Source organism: Tympanuchus pallidicinctus, unplaced genomic scaffold (genome assembly GCF_026119805.1).
Source record: "Tympanuchus pallidicinctus isolate F22 unplaced genomic scaffold, pur_lepc_1.0 scaffold86, whole genome shotgun sequence".
NCBI classification, from domain to species: Eukaryota; Metazoa; Chordata; class Aves; order Galliformes; family Phasianidae; genus Tympanuchus; species Tympanuchus pallidicinctus.
Genome location: NW_026294809.1, coordinates 58122 through 75019, shown reverse-complemented (window position 1 = coordinate 75019; position 16898 = coordinate 58122). Strand labels below are relative to the sequence as shown.

At 57.6% G+C, this 16898-nt stretch overlaps 2 protein-coding genes and 2 long non-coding RNA genes across 23 annotated transcripts in view; 2 read left to right on the top strand and 2 right to left on the bottom strand.

Annotated features, from left to right (window-relative positions):
- The first annotated feature begins 14 nt into the window (after positions 1-14).
- On the top strand, positions 15-2930 carry PGLS (6-phosphogluconolactonase). Of its 5 annotated transcripts, none has more exons than XM_052669897.1 (4): positions 15-434; positions 1347-1448; positions 1556-1696; positions 2544-2930. In XM_052669897.1, the coding sequence occupies exons 1-4, from the start codon at positions 63-65 to the stop codon at positions 2679-2681; spliced, it is 753 nt and encodes a 250-aa protein (XP_052525857.1). In that variant the 5' UTR covers positions 15-62; the 3' UTR covers positions 2682-2930. The 5 variants fall into 5 exon arrangements, with proteins under 5 accessions (XP_052525857.1, XP_052525859.1, XP_052525861.1 ...); XM_052669899.1 differs by having other exon boundaries at positions 45-434; positions 1556-1766; positions 2328-2661; XM_052669901.1 differs by lacking the exon at positions 2544-2930 and adding an exon at positions 2119-2294 and having other exon boundaries at positions 45-434; positions 1556-1766.
- A 908-nt stretch (positions 2931-3838) lies between these two features.
- Positions 3839-5121, bottom strand: LOC128074238 (uncharacterized). The gene is made up of 2 exons (XR_008203098.1): positions 4123-5121; positions 3839-4041 (listed from the first exon to the last, which is right to left on the bottom strand). It is a non-coding gene; the product is annotated as an uncharacterized LOC128074238 (long non-coding RNA).
- Positions 5122-6295: 1174 nt separating this feature from the next.
- BRD4 (bromodomain containing 4) overlaps positions 6296-16898 on the top strand; it is a 63452-nt gene continuing 52849 nt past the window's right edge. For 4 of the 10 annotated variants that reach the window (XR_008203067.1, XM_052669893.1, XM_052669886.1 and 1 more), the window contains exon 1: positions 13431-13565. The gene's annotated coding sequence lies outside the window, so the exon portion shown is untranslated. Of the gene's footprint in view, positions 6473-7057; positions 7196-9604; positions 10205-13430; positions 13566-16898 lie in introns of those variants that run through there. The other 6 variants (XM_052669895.1, XM_052669887.1, XM_052669894.1 and 3 more) reach the window with 4 other exon arrangements.
- On the bottom strand, positions 10821-16286 carry LOC128074237 (uncharacterized). 7 transcript variants are annotated; one of them, XR_008203091.1, is made up of 4 exons: positions 11768-11852; positions 11548-11640; positions 11007-11162; positions 10827-10967 (listed from the first exon to the last, which is right to left on the bottom strand). It is a non-coding gene; the product is annotated as an uncharacterized LOC128074237 (long non-coding RNA). The 7 variants fall into 7 exon arrangements; XR_008203096.1 differs by having other exon boundaries at positions 10834-11045; positions 11085-11162; XR_008203092.1 differs by having other exon boundaries at positions 10834-10967; positions 11007-11123.

Sequence of the window (16898 nt, the reverse complement as noted above, 5' to 3'; positions counted from 1 at the left end):
CCACTTCCGCCTCCCGCTGTGACGTCACATCCGGCCTCCGCTCCCCACTTCCGGCCGCCGCCATGCCGGGCCGCATCTCGGTGTTCCCGTCCCCGCAGGAGCTGGGCTCGGCCCTGGCGCAGCTCGTCGTGCAGCGGGCGGCCGGGAGCGGCGGCCGCTTCTCTCTGGGTCTGTCCGGAGGCAGCCTGGTGGGGCTCCTGGCCCGGGAGCTGCCCTCAGCCGCCTCCACCGGAGCCGCCAACGGGTCGGGCCCGTGGCTCTTGGCCTTCTGCGACGAGCGCCTGGTGCCCCCCGAGCACCCGGAGAGCACCTTCGGGGCGTACCGGGCTCAGCTGCTGCCGCGGCTCCCGGCACCAGCCCCGACGGTCCTCGCTGTCGCTCACGGGCTCTCTCCGAACGCCGCGGCGGCGGATTATGCCGAGAGGCTGCGAGAGGTACCGGGGAGGGGAGGGGGGCGAGGGGAGGGGAGGGGGGAGGGGGCGAGGAGAGGGGGGGGGAGCGGAGGCGAGGGGAGGTGGGGTGGGGGAGGGGGGGCGAGGGGAGGTGAGGAGGGGGAAGGGAGGCGAGGGCGGAAGAGGAAACGGGGGGCTTCACGAGGAGGCAGGACCCCCCCCCCTTCCTTCCCCGTGTGAGGAGCTGGGATCCCCCCTCCCCTATATGAGGAGCGGCTCCCCCCATCTTTTTCCTCCCCTATATGAGGAGCTGGAATCCCCCTCCCCCCTCCCCCCATACCTTTCCCTCTGCCAGGAGCTGCGGGTCCCCAACACAAGGACATCCTTCCCCAGGATTTGGGAGAATCTCCTCTCCTCCTTCCTCCAAGATCTGGGGGACACCCCCCCACCACAACCCCCCTGTTTCCCCCAGGATTTGGGGGACTTTTTCCCTCCCTTCTACCCCCCAGGATTTATTTTGGGGGACACCTCCATCCCTCCCCAGGATTTGGGAGACCCTTCCACCCTCCAGGATTTATTTGGGGGACTCCCCCATCTTCCCCCTTCCAGGATTTGGAAGACTTTCCTCTCCCCATTTCCCTCCCCCCCCCCAGGACCTGGGAAGCTCCCACCCCCTCCCTTTCCCTCAGGATTTGGTGAACCCCTCTCCTCCCCCCAGGATTTGGGGGACCCTTCCATCCTCCAGAATTTATCTGGGGGACTCTCCCCCTCCCCCAGGATTTGGAAGACTCTCCTCTCCCCATTTCCCTCCCCCCCCAGGACCTGGGAAGCTCCCACCCCCCCCCTTTCCCTCAGGATTTGGTGAACCCCTCTCCTCCCCCCAGGATTTGAGGGATTCCTTCCCTCAGGATTTGGGGAGCTCCCCCCACAACCTCCCCCCCTTGTTCCCCCCAGGCCTTCCACGGCGATGCTGTGCCCGTCTTTGACCTGCTGCTCCTGGGCCTGGGGCCGGATGGCCACACCTGCTCCCTGTTCCCCAACCACCCCCTACTGCAGGTGAGTTGGAGTGGGGGGGAGGAAATTGGGGTTAAGCAGCTCCGCCTTCTCCCTTTACTTTGTTCCAATTTAGTTTTTAATCCATCGGTTTAAATTAATTTTGATAGGAGAAAGAGAAAATCGTGGCTGCTATCACCGATTCCCCAAAGCCGCCGCCGGAGCGCGTGACGTTGACCCTCCCAGTGCTGAACGCCGCACGCGCCGTGGTGTTTGTGGCCACGGGGGAGGGCAAAGCCGCCGTCCTAAAGGTTGGGGACTCTGTGGGGAAAAGCTTTGCTGCCCCCTGCAAGGATCTGATTGCGCTGTGGTGGCACAGAGGTGTTTTGGGATGGGGTTGGGACGGAGCTTTGGGGTTCTGTTTCTTTGTAACTCCTCTGTGGTGAAATGGAATCGTTTTGGGATGGGGTTGGGATGCAGCTTTGTGGTTCTCTTTTGTTGTAACTCTATGGTGAAATGGAGCTGTTTTGGGATGGGGTTGGGACGGAGCTTTGCGGTTCTGTTTCCTTGTAACTCCTCTGTGGTGAAATGGAGCTGTTCTGGGATGGGGTTGGGATGGAGCTTTGTGGTTCTCTTTCGTTGTAACTGTGGTGAAATGGAGCTGTTTTGGGATGGGGTTGGAATGGAGCTTTGTGGTTCTCTTTCATTGTAACTCCTCTGTGGTGAAATGGAGGTGTTTTGGGATGGGGTTGGGATGGAGCTTTGTGGTTATGTTTCTTTGTAACTCCTCTGTGATGAAATGGAGTCGTTTTGGGATGGAATAACTCCTTTCGTAGTAACTCCTTTCTTAGTAACTCCTCTGTGGTGCAATGGAGGTGTTTTGGGATGGGGTTGGGACGGTGCTTTGCGGTTCTCTTTTGTTGTAACTGTGGTGAAATGGAGCTGTTTTGGGATGGGGCTGGGATGGAGCTTTGCGGTTCTCTTTCGTTGTAACTCCTCTGTGGTGAAATGGAATCGTTTTGGGATGGGGTTGGGACGAAGCTTTGTGGTTCTCTTTCTTAGTAACTCCTCTGTGGTGCAATGGAGGTGTTTTGGGATGGGGCTGGGATGGAGCTTTGCGCTTCTCTTTTGTGACAACTCCTCTGTTTCATCCAACAGCGCATTTTAGAAGGCAATGAGGAAAACCTCCTCCCTGCCGCCCGCGTCCGGCCACACACAGGGCAGCTGCTGTGGTTCCTGGATGAGGCAGCAGCCAAAGAGCTGACGGTGCCCTTTGAGAAGCATTCCATCCTGTAGGACCAAACCCTCGGCCGATTTATTGGGGATCGGTCAACCACGCGGCGCTGCGGTTTGAGGAACCCACGCGGAGCAGCGGCGGCGCGTTGAGGAACGGCGTCGTGTTTTTGTGGAGCACAGACGAGGTCGTTCCTTCGGTTCGGTGCCGGGCTGCGAAGCCGGGAGCGATGCGAGGTGGTGGTTCTCATGTTTTGTGAACGGTGGCTGTGATGTTTCGAGGAGCGCGCGGTATTAAACGTACGGATCTCAGCTCTGAGGGCGTTTGCTCTTCACAGAATCATAGAATCACCAAGGTTGGAAAAGACCTCAAAGCTCATCCAGTCCAACCGTTCACCTATTCCCAACAGCTCCCACTAAACCGTGTCCCTCAACACAACATCCAGCAACTTCCACTCGGTTGCAGCCTTCCATGCAGCACAGCGAGGCGCAGAGCCTCAGCTGGTACAGGGGGTGGGATGGCACGGGGACACCCAGCTGCTCCAAGCTCTCCTTTATTTTCCCTTGCGATTTATTGGATCTGTCCCCAGTGATTTATTTATTGTGGCTAAGCCACATCTCTTCCCTGTCCCGTTTCATTTACGTCTGCGCAGTGGCGCAGGTTTTGTTTCCACCTTTTCAGTCCCAGCGCTTTCTTTGCTGTTGTTTGACGCTTTTGCTGCTGTTGCTTTCCCAGCAGTGATAGGGAACGGATCGAAACCACGCGATGCCCAACAGCAGGAAAGCAGCAGCACTCCCCAGCGAAGAACCCGCAAGGATTATTCAGAGGCAGAGAGCAGCTGGCACCGTCCCACAATCCTCCTCCCAGAGCTCTGGTGCCTCCCCAGTGCTCCCCCCAGGGCCTCCCAGGGCACCCTATGGCACCAAACGTGACTCCCATACAATTTCATGGTGCTGTTGTGCATTTTGGACCTTTTCTCACACTGCTCACACGCACCCTCAGCAGAGACGCTCATCTCTACAGACTTACCACGCTCATCTTCTGTTTCAGGGAAATTGTCACTCCTTGTTTGCTCGTTTATCGCTCTTCAGAGCTTTGTCTGAAGCTTTACCCGCGCCCTCAACGTGCTGCAGATCATCTGTGAAGGTTAAGATGCCTCTGGAATTCTCCTCGCAGACTTCAGCCAGCAGACGCAGTGAGGTTCTCTTCTGATCTGCTGATTTCATGTCTGTAACCTTGCAAAGAACCACGAGGTTCTTGTTAAAACCACGGGGCTGCTCATTTCTGCTGCCAACAGTTGCATCGTTTCCAAGGAACACCTAAAAGCTTCCCAAACCCTTCAGTCTCCTTCAGCTCTTCACAAGCTGCTGTAACCGCCATAATTCCGAGCTTGATGCTGTTCACGTGGTCTTGAAATGAAAGCTTGAATAAAAAAAATAAATAATGGATGAAGATGTGCCCACAGCACTGACCTCATCACAGTTATAAATTGTTTCCACTCACCCAGATCATGCATTCATACTGCACTGCAGCTCGGGCGTTAATTTCTTTCTGCTCAGGAAGATTCTTCACGAGAGCTCCGTCCCGTACCGCCTTCCTGGTGTCCCCCCAATGCTTCCCAAAAGGTTTGTGGAGTTCATGCTGCCTGAGAACCCCCACTCTCCACTCTATACACAGTTTTGGTACGCAAAGTCTGCAGGCGCCTGTGAGGAAGGACTCTGTTTTTGTTCCATTACGGTGAACGCCCTCCAGGTATCCAGCAGCAAGGATATAAGAGCTGGTTAAGAGAAACTGAGGTGAGCATGCATCTCTTCCTTTCAAAAGCCAGAGCTGAAGAGCCAGGAGCTGCAGCTTGCAGGGTGGACTTGAGGTGTCCGTCAGTGTGGAAGCACCGCAGGGACACTTCCCAAAAGGTCTGCTGTGTTCACGTTGCCTGAGAGCCCTTCCTTTACACCCTATGCGAGAGATGGTCATCAGCAACCTGCAATCTCCAATAGTTCCAAGGTTCTTATCTTGTTGTAGCAACAATCCTTTTCAGGCCCTAATGAGAACTCAAGACAACGAGCCGGGCTGCTGGGCTGGGCTGAAGAAAGCATTTGTCTCCTTGGAGACACGGATGAGGATGGCTGGTTTGTGGGAGAGCTGATGCACAGCACCCTGATCCCTTCCAATGCTCATAGAATCGCACGATTCTGGTGGGAGAAGCTTCAGATGACGTCCAGGGTGCAGCCCTGTCTGCAGAGCTCCGCGATCTCCTGCTGGACACCGGTAAAGAGGAGAGATTGGGCAGCAGGAAGCGATGGTCGCCGTGCAGGGATCTGTTCTACAGAGATCCATGAAGATCCGTGTCTGTGTGCTGGGGGATGCAGAGCTCCCATCACAACAGCAATTCCTGCACTGATGGATGAAAACCACCTCCTGCCCCCCTCGGGGTTCCATCAGCAGCAAGACCTGGAAAACTCCTCGGGCTGTGGCTTCCCAGCAGGAAGGGCGCTTTATTTTTGCTTCCTGCGTTGTGCCTGGGGCTCTTCCTCAAGGCTGACAGTCGCTTTTAACGCTGCCTGTTTGAACCCGCGGCTGCTGCCCCACAGGGCGCTGCTTTATTCCCCTCCCAGCGCCTCCTCCCGCCTGGAGGCGCTGAAGCAGCCCGATGGCCGCCAGGCTGCGGTTCTCTCCCGTCCTTCCTCCGCTCCCCTGTCTCAGTCGGCCTCCTTTCGTCGCACCCCTCGGTTTTTCTTTGCCGCCTTCAGTCCCGCCCGCTCCTCAGCGCCTCCTCCTGACGGCGGAGAAAATGGCGCCCGCGCCCCTCAACTCCCCCCCCCCGTCCCAAAAAAAAAAAAATCTCGCGAGAGTGCCGCCCCACCCTCACTCTTCGTGAACTCTCGCGAGAAAGTGATCGCCGCGCACTTGGGGAGCTCTCGCGAGAACGGCGCCTCCTGTCATTGCAGGAAATGGCGGCCGCCAGTGCTGCTCCCGCGCGCGTCTTCTCGGGAGCTCTCGCGAGAACTCGGCCTAATGGCGGCGCCCTGTCAACTTCCCGCCTCAGCTCGGCTCCTCTGTGGCACCGTCTGCTGGCGGCGGTTTTTCCCTCTGAAAATCGCCCCGTATGGTGAAAATCCCCCATTCCCGCAGGACCTGAGCTGCTGCTGCCCTTCCTCCGCCCTCTGGAGGGGGATTCCCCCTCCCCTCCATGCCCTACACCCCCTTCTCCCCATGCACTAGAATTCCGTTCCCCTCCATGCATTGCAACCCACTTCCCCCATGCATTGCACTGCGGTTCCCCCCATGCACTGCATCGCATTCACCCCCCGTGCATTGCACCCCATTCACTCCCAGTGCATTGCATCCCATCCATCCCATGCGCTGCACCTCATTCTCCCCCGTGCATTGCACCCCATTCACCCCGCCGTGCATTGCGCTGCAGCTCTCCCCATGCACTGCCCCCCCCCATTTATCGCACCCTGCCCCCCCTTTGCACTGCGTTTCCTCCCCCCGTTCCCGAACCCCGCTTTTCCCTCCACCGCACCGCATTTCCCGCCCTTTCCCGCTTCGCCCCGCCCCACTTTTCCCCCGCCCCGTGACGTCACGCGAAGGGGCGTGACTTATCGACTGTGGGCGTGGCTCGCCTGCCTTGTGGGCGTGGCTTGCTCCCCGTGTGGGCGTGGCGCGGCGGCGCCGTGACGTCGCTGCAGCGCGGTGAGGTCAGTGCGGCGCCGCTGCCGGACCGCTGCCCCTCGGAGCCGCTCCCCCCGCCCCCCTCCTCCTCCTCCCCGACCGCTCCGCGACGCCTCCCGGGTCCCGGCGGCGGGAGGGCGGCTCGGCCGGGCCAGGAGCGGCGCCTTCGCCGCCTGAGGTGAGCTCGGGCCTAACGCGAGGGGCGCGGCGGCGGCGGCCTGGGGTTGGGCGTAAGGGGGGGGGTTACGCTATTCACATCCGCGCTTACGTCGCCCCGCTGGCGTAGCCCGCATTGCGTAACGCGGCCGCTGCGTCAGGGAGCGCTACGCAAAGTGCGGGCGGAGGTCGGGGCGCGTTGCGCCAACGGCGTAGCGAGGGGCGCGAGGCGCGGGACGCGCTGCGCCAACGGCGTAGCGAGGGTCACGCGCCGCCTGCGTAGGCCGTATTCTTCACGCCTCCACGCAAAGTGCGCACTTCGCTGTTTATGGGAGAAGGCGGTTTCGGGGCGGGACCCGCGGCTCCCCGAGCGCCGAAATGAGCTCCGAGCGCCGAACGGAGCTCCGGTGCCGCGCCCGTTCCTCCCGCCCCTCCCCTTGAGCGCTCCGCTAACTGCGTAACCCCCCCCTCCGCGCCGTTTGTGCAGCGCCGAAGCGGGGTGAGCGGGCGCGGGGGGCGCGCGGCGCGGCCTATCGCTACGCCGTTGGCGTACGGCGGCCCTCGGGGCTGCGCCGTCGGCGCGGGGCGGTGCGCAGAGTGCGGGGCGCGGGGCGGGGCGGAGCGCGGGGCACTTCCGGCCGCCGCCATTTTGTCCGCGGCCCTCGGGAGGAAGCGGCGGCGGGCGAGGCCTTCACAGCCGCCGTCGCCTCGCGTCCCTCTCCCTCCGTCCGCCTCCGCGGTGCCGGTGAGTGGCTCCCGCCGGACCCGGCCGTTCTTCGGGGGATCCGCGGCCGGGGGGAGGCGTTCGGGGCGATCCCGGTGCCTTCGGTTCTCCGTTGGGTTCTCCGCCGTGAGGCCGCGCCGTGCGGAAGAAGCGGGGGTGGATCGGGGCGGCGGGGCGGGGCCTGGAGGCGGCGGAGCGAGGAGAACCGAGCGGCACCGGGTCCGGCCGGCGGCGCCGCCATCCGTTGCTCCGAAGGTTTCGGCCGGGATCGAAGGGATCCCGAACGGGGAGGGGGGGGGGAATCCCGGAGTTCTTGCCGTTGATTTCTCGCAAATCCCCGCGTTCGTCAGCACGAATCCCCGCCCTGCGCTTAACGGCACGGAACCCCGAGAAACGGCTCCAATAACAGCGCTAAGGACAGCCCAGGAACTAACGGGCCCAGTAACAACCCCAATAACAAACGGCCCCGGTAACAGACAGCCCCAAGAACGACCCCAGTCACAGACAGCCCCAAGAACGGCCAGCCCCAAGAGCAACCCCAATAACAAACAGCCCCAATAACAGCCCTAACAACTAACAACCCCAATAACAGCGAGCCTCAATAACTAACAGCCTCAGGAAAAACCCCAATAACAGCGCTAATAACAGCCCCCAAAACAGTGCTAAGACCTAACAGCCCCAGTAACGAACAGCCCCAAGAACAACCCCAGTTAACAGTCAGCCCCAAGAACAGTGCTAATAACTAACAGCCCCACTAACAACCCCACTAACGGCCCCAAGAACAGCCAGTCCCAGTAACAAACAGCCCCAAGAACTAACAGTCCCAGTAACAGCCCCAAGAACGGCCCCAGTAAGGAGCAGCTCCAGTCACAACCCCAGTAACAGCCAGCCCCATTAACAGCCCCAGTACATGCCATTTCTTCAGCAGATGCCCACCAGATCCCCCCAGTTCCCCCTCTGACATCCCCCCAAACCCCCCCCCCGATCCCCTCCCCATAATTCCCCCCTCTCATATTCGTTCCTCCCCCTGATCCCCCCCAGTTCAGCCCATATCCCCCCCCCAGACCCATTCTAAACCAAACCCTCCCCAGCTGGCGGCTCCAGATTTCCACCCCCTTCCCCCCACTCCTCACCCTACATCCCCCAATCCCCTCCATGCAGACATTCCCCCGCATCCCCCATTTCTTCAGCCCCCATCCTTTAATCCCCCGCATTCCCTTCACCCCAAACGTCCCCCATTTCCTCAGCGCAGCTCACATCCCCCAAACGATTCCATCCCGGCAGCTGACATCCCAATTCTTCAGCACGGATCCATCAAATACCCCTTAATTCTCCTCCCTGAAGGATCCACCTCCGTCCATTGCTTTGTGCCCTATAGCAGTGGGGCTGCTCCTCTTGGCTCCCCACAACCCCGTTTTGTTGCAGGCCCCCCTTTACCCCCATCACATCCTTCTGCCCTCTGTGTTCTCCCTGAATATTTCACCGTTCTTTATTTTTACCTTTTATAAGCTTCAAAACAACTCCAGAAACCTGCAGGTATCCCTTTTCCGCTGGGTTTTTTCCCCTCTGAGAGCTCCTTAATGCCGTCCCACTGTCGGGATTTGTCCTCAGCTCTCCATAAAACCTTTTGCCATCGGTTTAAGGCAGCCTGAGGGGGGGATGCTGGCGGGGTTTTGTGTGCAGCACGGCGATGCTGGGAGATGCCGCGGCCCTGTGCCGCGTGCCGGCTCAGCTGGAGCCGTTCCACCCAGCCCTGCCTGCCTCCTTTCAGCTTTGGGGGCGGATGCGACGACTTTGGCTGTTTGTTGTGGTTCTGGAAATGGGGTTTCGTTACCTCGAATGATTGCTGTGATCCCCAAGGCCGAAGCTCCGTGCTCAGCCCTCCTTCTGCTGGCATTTCCCACCCCGAGGCGCTGATCTGGAGGGAGCTGTGCTCCTGTTGGGCTGTCGTGATGTAAAACAACCCCGTGAGACGACAGCAATGGGCCCCTGCCCCGTCCTGCTGCAAACGCAGCACTCAGCACCCAAACGGGGCTTTCCTGGTTTGTTTTGCACCCCGGCTGTGCTAATTACTGTAATTACCGTGAGGCTGAGTAACTGTTGCTGCTGCGTTATCTGATGATAAGAGTGGCTTTAAGGGAGGGGACCGGCCGTTAGCTAACGAAGCGGAGCCCTCGTTAGCACGTATCCCATGCATGCATCACACGGGAGGCTGTGTTTGCAGGGCGGCAGACCCGCTCCGTGCGTTGCTGCTTCGTTAACTCCTCGGTGCTTTAATTTCCACCCGGTTCGGAGCTGTTTGGGAGCATTTCTGCAGGGCCGGCTGTAAGGACGGCGGTCATCTCTGCTGTGTGGAGGAGGAGCTCTGCACTCTGCACGGTCTGGAGTCATTGCAGGAGGTTTGACTTTTCCGTGGCCACGACTTTCCTGCCTGGGCTGGAGGAGGCCCCGCGATGATGGAGGATGCGACGCCGCTGGGATTTGCGGTGACAAAAGGGGTTTGGTGCCGCTGGAAGGACCTGACGCCGGTTGTGTGGGCTCAGCAGGCGAAGTGCTGCTGTCAGCTCCCATCACAAAGCCAGCAGATCCAAAAACCGTGGGCTGATTTCCCACCTTTCAGCTCCGTGTTCAATCCCTGCGCTCCGCTCCTGCCTATGGAAGGGTCTGTCGCTTCGGGATGCGCTCCGCTGCTAATTAATCCCCTCCCTTAACGAGCTCAGGCTCCGCCAGAACGGGCGACAAGGATCCAGGGAGACGCAGAGCAGCTCCGAAAAAAAAACCAAAACAGGAACTTTGGGCAGCGATGAGAACAGCGTCGAATATCCTGCAACCCGAAACCCCGCGCGTTCGTTCCCGGAAATGGGAAGCTGTGTTTGGGATCGGGGACGTTTGTGTCTGCCTTCCTGTTGGGAATCTCCTCGAGCTCTTCCTGCTCCAAACCTCTCCTGTGGATGCAGAAATGGAACCTTTGGCAGGAGGAGCCGCTGCCGTTGGAGCTCTTTGCTTTTCCTTATTGCTGTCCCAGCGCACGTAAATAAACGCGGTGAGCGCAGCAAACCCTGATGGCCCCTTTCCTCGTGGCTGCTTTTCCTCAATTCAGGATGTGCCCAGCAGGAAAGTTGGTGTGCTGGGAGAGAATCCTGGCTTTCCTTTAGCACACTGCTCCCAGTTCTTGCTGCTTCTTCCTCCCATGTCTGGATTTCCCTCGGCAATTCGCTCTGAGCTGCGATTCTCACTTTTATTTCTTCCTCCTCGATCTGTTGGGGGTTGGCTCGGAGCTCACGTGGTTCCTCCTTTGCACTGGTGGAATGTTTGGTTCCGTTGTGGTTTGCTTTGCGTGTGAAGTCACCAAAGAGAAAAACAAGCAGGCGTTTGGTGGCAGCGTTCTGTGCTCGCGGGCGGTGGTGGAAAACAATTCGCCCTTTTCCCATCCCTGTCTGCCCCTGGAACGGCGGGGCTCCTAACAGGACAAGGGGGGATGGTTTGAAGCTCAAAGAGAGGAGATTGAGGTTGGGTGTGAGGAGGGAATTCTTTATCCAGGGGGATGAGGACCAGAGCTCCGTCCCTGCAGAGATGGGAGCCAGGCTGAGCTGGTGGGGGGCAGAGGTGGGGCTGGGGGGACGTTGGGGTCCTAGCAATTTGATCATGCTCTGATCCCGTGGTTCTGTGACCTTTAAGGATCCATTCAACCCAACCCATTCCATGGTTCTGTGACCTTTGAGGACCCTTCCAACCCATTCCATGGTTCTGGGACCTTTGAGGACCCTTCCAACCCATTCCATGGTTCTGTGACCTTTGAGGACCCTTCCAACCCATTCCATGGTTCTGAGACCTTTGAGGACCCTTCCAACCCATTCCATGGTTCTGTGACCTTTGAGGACCCTTCCAACCCATTCCATGGTTCTGGGACCTTTGAGGACCCTTCCAACCCATTCCATGGTTCTGTGACCTTTGAGGACCCTTCCAACCCATTCCATGGTTCTGAGACCTTTGAGGACCCTTTCAGCCCAATCCATTCAATCTCTCCTTGGCTTTCTGGTCTTCAGAGGTCCCTTCCAACCCAATCCATTCTATAACTCTGTGCATTTTTGGTCTTTAAGGTCTTTTCCAACCTGTTCTTTGATCTTTGAGGACCTTTCCAACCCAAGCCATTCTATGATTCTATGATCTTTGAGGACCTTTCCAACCCAACCCGTTTTATCACTCCATGCATTTTTGGTCTTTAAGGTCTTTTCCAACCTATTCTGTGATCTTTGAGGTCCTTTCCAACCCATTCTGTGTTTCTGTGATCTTTAAGGACCCTTCCAACCCAACCCATTCTACTATTCTATGATCTTTGAGGTCCTTTCCAACTCATTCCGTGGTTCTGTGACCTTTGAGGACCCTTCCAACCCAACCCATTCTATTACTCTATGATCTTTGAGGACCTTTCCAACCCATTCTGTGGTTCTGTGACCTTTGAGGACCTTTCCAACCCAACCCATTCTATTACTCTATGATCTTTGAGGACCTTTCCAACCCATTCTGTGGTTCTGTGATCTTTGAAGACCCTTCCAACCCAACCCATTCTATTACTCTATGATCTTTGAGGACCTTTCCAACCCAACCCATTCTATCTCTCCACGCATTTACGCTCTTTAAGGACCTTTCCAACCCATCCTATCACTGCAGCCAGTTTCAGGGAGCCGTGCTGGATAAAAACACCCACACAAGTGAACGGCGCGCTCGAAAAATCCGAATAACGTTAAACCCGTACGCACATAATTAACTAATTACATGTTTAAACGAACTTGGGCGCTTCTGCAATTAAACAGTCTTTTACAGCGTCGTGTCAGCTTAATTTAATTGTTGTCTGCCAGCTTTAATGTTTAATAACAGAGATAGAGGTGCGCGGATGGGATCGGGTCCTGATGGAAGCGGCTCTTAAATCTCCCCTGCGCTCTTCCCCAAGCCCTGGGCTGCTGGTGGAATCTTTGCTGGCTGCAGTTTGGAACGGCCTCGCTTTGCTGCGTAGCAGAGGAGACGTGGAGGGACTCATCCTGCTGCTGGCAGCCCAGAGGCGCGGGGCTGGGGCTGCCTGTTTGCTTATCGGGAGGAGGAAGCTGGAAGAAATCGATGCCGAGGAGAAGCACGAGTGGTTTTTTGGGGTTGGTTTTCTGCTTGAAGAGAACAAAGCAGCACTAAAAGGAGCAGCGATGGGCTGAGGTCGCCTGCCTGGTGCTCCGATGACCCGACCCTGTGCCTGGTGCCGGTGCTTTGCAGCTCACCGACGTTCCCTGAGTTGGGAGAAGCAGGAGGAAGGCTCTGCTCGGTGTCACCAAGACGTCTGGGGTTTCGTGGGCAGCTTTATGGAGCAGCACCCCAAAAATGGGAGCAGCCAAACGGGTGAAATAACCAACGTGCTGAGACCTCCGGAAGCGTGGCTGCGTGTTTATATTGTCCTGTGCATTGAAGAGGGCAACCCCAGGCCTTCGTGCTGCAGCTCCTCACCCCACAGAGCCACGCGTCCCTCCGGAGCGCCCCCCCCCCCCCAGGCCGTGCCCTGCAGCCCCCTGCAGGCAGGAGGTCGATGGGAGCCCCAGGCAGATAAGGGTGAGTGGGGAGGGCTGTGATGTGGGCTTTGTTTGGGACTCAGGAGCTCCTGTGCCTCGTCCTGCTTCTCCCTGCGTGCATCCAACGCTGTCCTGGAAGGCAGAGCTCCCTGCAGCCCATCTCACGTTCCACCAAAGCCGCGGCTGCTGATGGCTGCTCGGAGATGTGTGGGTTTACAAACACGGCCCGCGTTGCCAGCTGGCTGTTGGTGGAGTTGCAGAGGATCGCTGCTGTGCTCCAAGAGGGAAATTCCAACTATTTGCGGAGCCCGAGGAGAGCAGAAGGTGAATTTGCAGAGCGCTGCTGCTCTCCAGCAGCCTTCATGCGGCGCAGCGCTGCTCTCGTGGGTCGCTTCGTTAGGAATATCTCAACCTCTGTGCTGTGCAGGAGGGGGGAGCTGCACCCACAGCTGGACGGCGCGTTGTCCCTGCGGCGATCCCAGCATGGGGCCCAGGATGGCTTCCAGCTCTCTGATGTGAAGGGAACGTCCTCCCCTGAGCCCGCGGGGAGCAGCGGCTCTCGGTGTGACAGCTCTGCTGAACGGAACGTGGTTTTCCTGCTCAGAACAGACTGAACCAGCGAAGCACGCGGCATTTTTCACATTTTTCACATGTTTTCTTTACGCCCTGGCTCTTTTTTATCTGCTGGTTGGGCTCTGACCTTGGCTCGCCCTTCCCACCTCAGCTCCTGGAGCCCCGTGCTCTGACTGCAGCCGCGTGCAGGAGGAGCAGCAGCAGCTGCAGGAGCTCAGGCTGGGTTTTCCTCAGAGATCCCAGCTGAAGGAAACTGGCAGCTCCAGGTAGGAACGAACGCACCAGCAGCTGCTGGCGGGGAAGGCGGTGGTTCTGCAAGCCGTGCTGCTTTGGCGTGGACAGGAGCAAAACTGGTGATTGCAGATGGATCTGGGGAACGGAGCGATGCTGGGGGGTTGCAGCCGTGAGCATGGACAGTTTGGGGGGGAGCAGGCGGTGGCTCGCTGGGGTGCAGCCCTGCTGCAGGTGAATAGCAGCTTGCTCTGAGCGCTGCCCCGTCGTAGAGAAGTGCGTTTGTGCTGCAGAATGGGTGCAGGGGTTCAGCTCGGTGTCCCTGGCTGTGTTTTGTGGCTGTGCGTGCGCCCTGCTTGCACTGAACGCGTGTTTCACGGCGCGGCAGCTCCGTTCCTCCCCATCTCTACCCATCTGGAGGTGGCTCTGCTCAGCCCCCATTAACAAATGGCTTTATCGACCCCAAACCGCATCAGCGTTCCGTTCCCAGCAGCCTGCCTTGGTTATTTGGGCGGCTGGAAGCCCAAGCAGGGAATTCCTGACTCCTTCAGAACCTCAGCTGGATTCCTGGGGATGACTTGGACCTCTTTCAGCGCCGTTAACGCCGGCTTGTGGCTTTTGCTGTGCGATTCCATGAGCTCTGAGTCGTCTGGGGTGCCCAGAGCTGGCACACGAGCTGTTTTATTACCAACGGAGCCGTTCTCTCCGTGGTACGGAGGAGCTGGAACGCTTCGGCGTTGAGTAATCCTGATCCCTGCGTGCCCGCGAGGACGCTTCCCCCCACACCTTGCTGCTGAGGGAGCCAGGAAGGCCGTGCTGGCTGACAGCTGAGGTTGGGTTACTCGTTAACCTGACATCTTTCCAAACCCCCTTAATTGATGGTTGTGGCGTTCCTGGGCCGTGCTGACCTGCGCCCGGCGCTGAGCTCGCTTCGCTCCCTTTGGCAGCAGGAGCAGAAATGCGCTCCGTGTTCCTTCCTTCCTTCACCTGGGCGATGGCTGTGCCAGCAGCAGAGCATCTCTGCGTGGAACGGCCTCCTGCTGTGCTGGTTGGAGCTGTGGCTTGGGCCTGGGGCAGCCTGAGCTGATGGGGGGCACTCGGCCCATTGCAGGACTGGGTCTGAGGGGCTTTGGGCTCCCTTTCAACCCAACCGTGGCTGTAATTCTGTGGCTGTAGTCTTAATGACCCTTCCAAACCCGTCCCGTGGTTCTGTGGTCTTTGAGGTCCTTTCCAACCCAACCATCCCTTGATTCTGTGATCTTTAAGGTCCTTTCCAACCCAACCATCCCCTGGTTCTGTGATCTTTGAGGTCCTTTCCAACCCAACCATCCTATGGTTCTGTGATCTTTAAGGTCCTTTCCAACCCAACCATCCCATGGTTCTGTGATCTTTAAGGTCCTTTCCAACCCAACCATCCCATGGTTCTGTGATCTTTAAGGTCCTTTCCAACCCAACCATCCCATGGTTTTGTGATCTTCAAGGTCCTTTCCAACCCAACCATCCCAACCATCCCATGGTTCTGTGACCTTTAAGGCCCGTCCCTTAACACCAGGACTTCTCCCCTCGCAGAAGCTGTCGCAGCACCCGGCTTTGCCCTCCTGTCACCTTCAGGTTTCCATCAGCTGCACAGCTGCCATGCCCAGGTATTGTCTTGCTTTCAAATGGGAACAAACTCGCTCTCAGAGGCATTGTTAGGTGTTCCTGCTGCAGAAAATTGCTGTTTACCCTCCAAGCACGGTGCTGTGCAGGGTTTGGGACTGACTGCAGCTGGTTTAGGGCAGATCTGTGGCATTATGCATGCTGAGCATCAGAGAACGTGCCTGCAAGGCAGGAGTGAGTTTGAGTGAGCGGAGTGGCCTTGTGCTGATTCATTTAAATGCTTCAAAAGCACTCGTTGGCTGTGTGTGAGCAGCTCAGCAGCAATTCCCAGCTCTCAGGTGGAGCCTGCTGGTTCCTGTGTTGCTTTGTTGGCCCTTTTGGGGAGGCCTGGATTGTCTGCATGGCCCCTTGGGAACCAGGCTTGTGGTGTTGGCTTGGACGTTCCTTTGGGCTTGGGAAGCCTTTGTGCTGGGGGCTCACCTGGAAATGGGGAGATCCAGGTGAATTGCAGCCAAAGTTCTGTGCTTGGGACCCCAAAAAGGGGAGCGTGGTTGTGCTGGATGGCAGTGGGCAAGCTGTGAATCAGATCCCACTGCTTGAGAGGCCCAAGAAGGTGGCGAATGGTTGTGCTGGATGGCAGCAACCACATTTAAAGTCTGATCCCACTGTTCCTTATTTACTGTTGGGCGTCTGTGGGTTTCTGTGCAGGCTGCCTCGCCTTTCCACTTGTTTTTAAGCTGTGTGCATGGTGGGATGTTGTGTGTGCAGCTCTCCGAGCACGGCTCAGCCCTGCTGTGGCTAAAAGGGGAGTGTGAGGCAGCGCAGTGAGCACGGGCGGCCCGTGTCCCCTGTGCGGTGCCAGCAGGCGCTGCTGGGCCAAAGCATTCGTCTCCCTGTGCTCTGAGGTCTCTTCCAACCGCGCTGTGATCTTTGAGGACCCTTTTCACCCCTTCTGTGATTCTGTGATCTTGGAGGACCCTTCTGACCCAACTCATTCTGTGACCTTTGAGGACCCTTCCAGCCCATTCTGTGACCTTTGAGGACCCTTCCAGCCCATTCTGTGACCTTTGAGGACCTTTCCAACCCAGCCTGGTCTGTGACCTTTGAGGACCCTTTTAACCCATTCTGTAATTCTGTGACCTTTGAGGACCCTTCCAGCCCATTCTGTGACCTTTGAGGACCTTTCCAACCCAACCTGGTCTGTGATCTTTGAGGACCCTTTTAACCCATTTTGTGATTCTGTGATCTCTGAGGAGAACCTTTCCAATCCGATCTATTCTGTGATTTTTGAGGACCCTTCCAACCCATTCTGTAATTCTGTGATCTTTAAGGACCCTTCCAACCCATTCTGTAATTTTTATAATCTTTGAGGACCCTTCCAACCCGTTCTATACTTTTGTGATCTTTGAGGACCTTTCCAACCCATCCAACCCAATCCATTCTGTGATCTTTGAGGACCCATCCAACCCATTCTGTAATGTTGTGATTTTTGAGGACCCTTCCAACCCATTCTGTAATTCTGTGATCTTTAAGGACCCTTCCAACCCATGCTGTAATTCTGTAACCTTTGAGGATCCTTCCAACCCGTTCTATACTTCTGTGATCTTTGAGGACCTTTCCAACCCATCCAACCCAATCCATTCTGTGATCTTTGAGGACCTTTCCAACCCATTCTGTAATTCTGTAACCTTTGAGGACCCTTCCAACCCGTTCTACACTTCTGTGATCTTTGAGGACCTTCCCAACCCTGTGTGCTTCCACGATCTTCA

Bases quoted from the DNA above. Each gene is read 5' to 3' on its own strand.
- PGLS (XM_052669897.1), top strand. From the start codon at position 63: ATGCCGGGCCGCATCTCGGTGTTCCCGTCCCCGCAGGAGCTGGGCTCG. The intron at 435-1,346 runs GTACCGGGGAGG...TGTTCCCCCCAG, and splicing joins ATGCCGAGAGGCTGCGAGAG to GCCTTCCACGGCGATGCTGT. The intron at 1,449-1,555 runs GTGAGTTGGAGT...TAATTTTGATAG, and splicing joins CCAACCACCCCCTACTGCAG to GAGAAAGAGAAAATCGTGGC.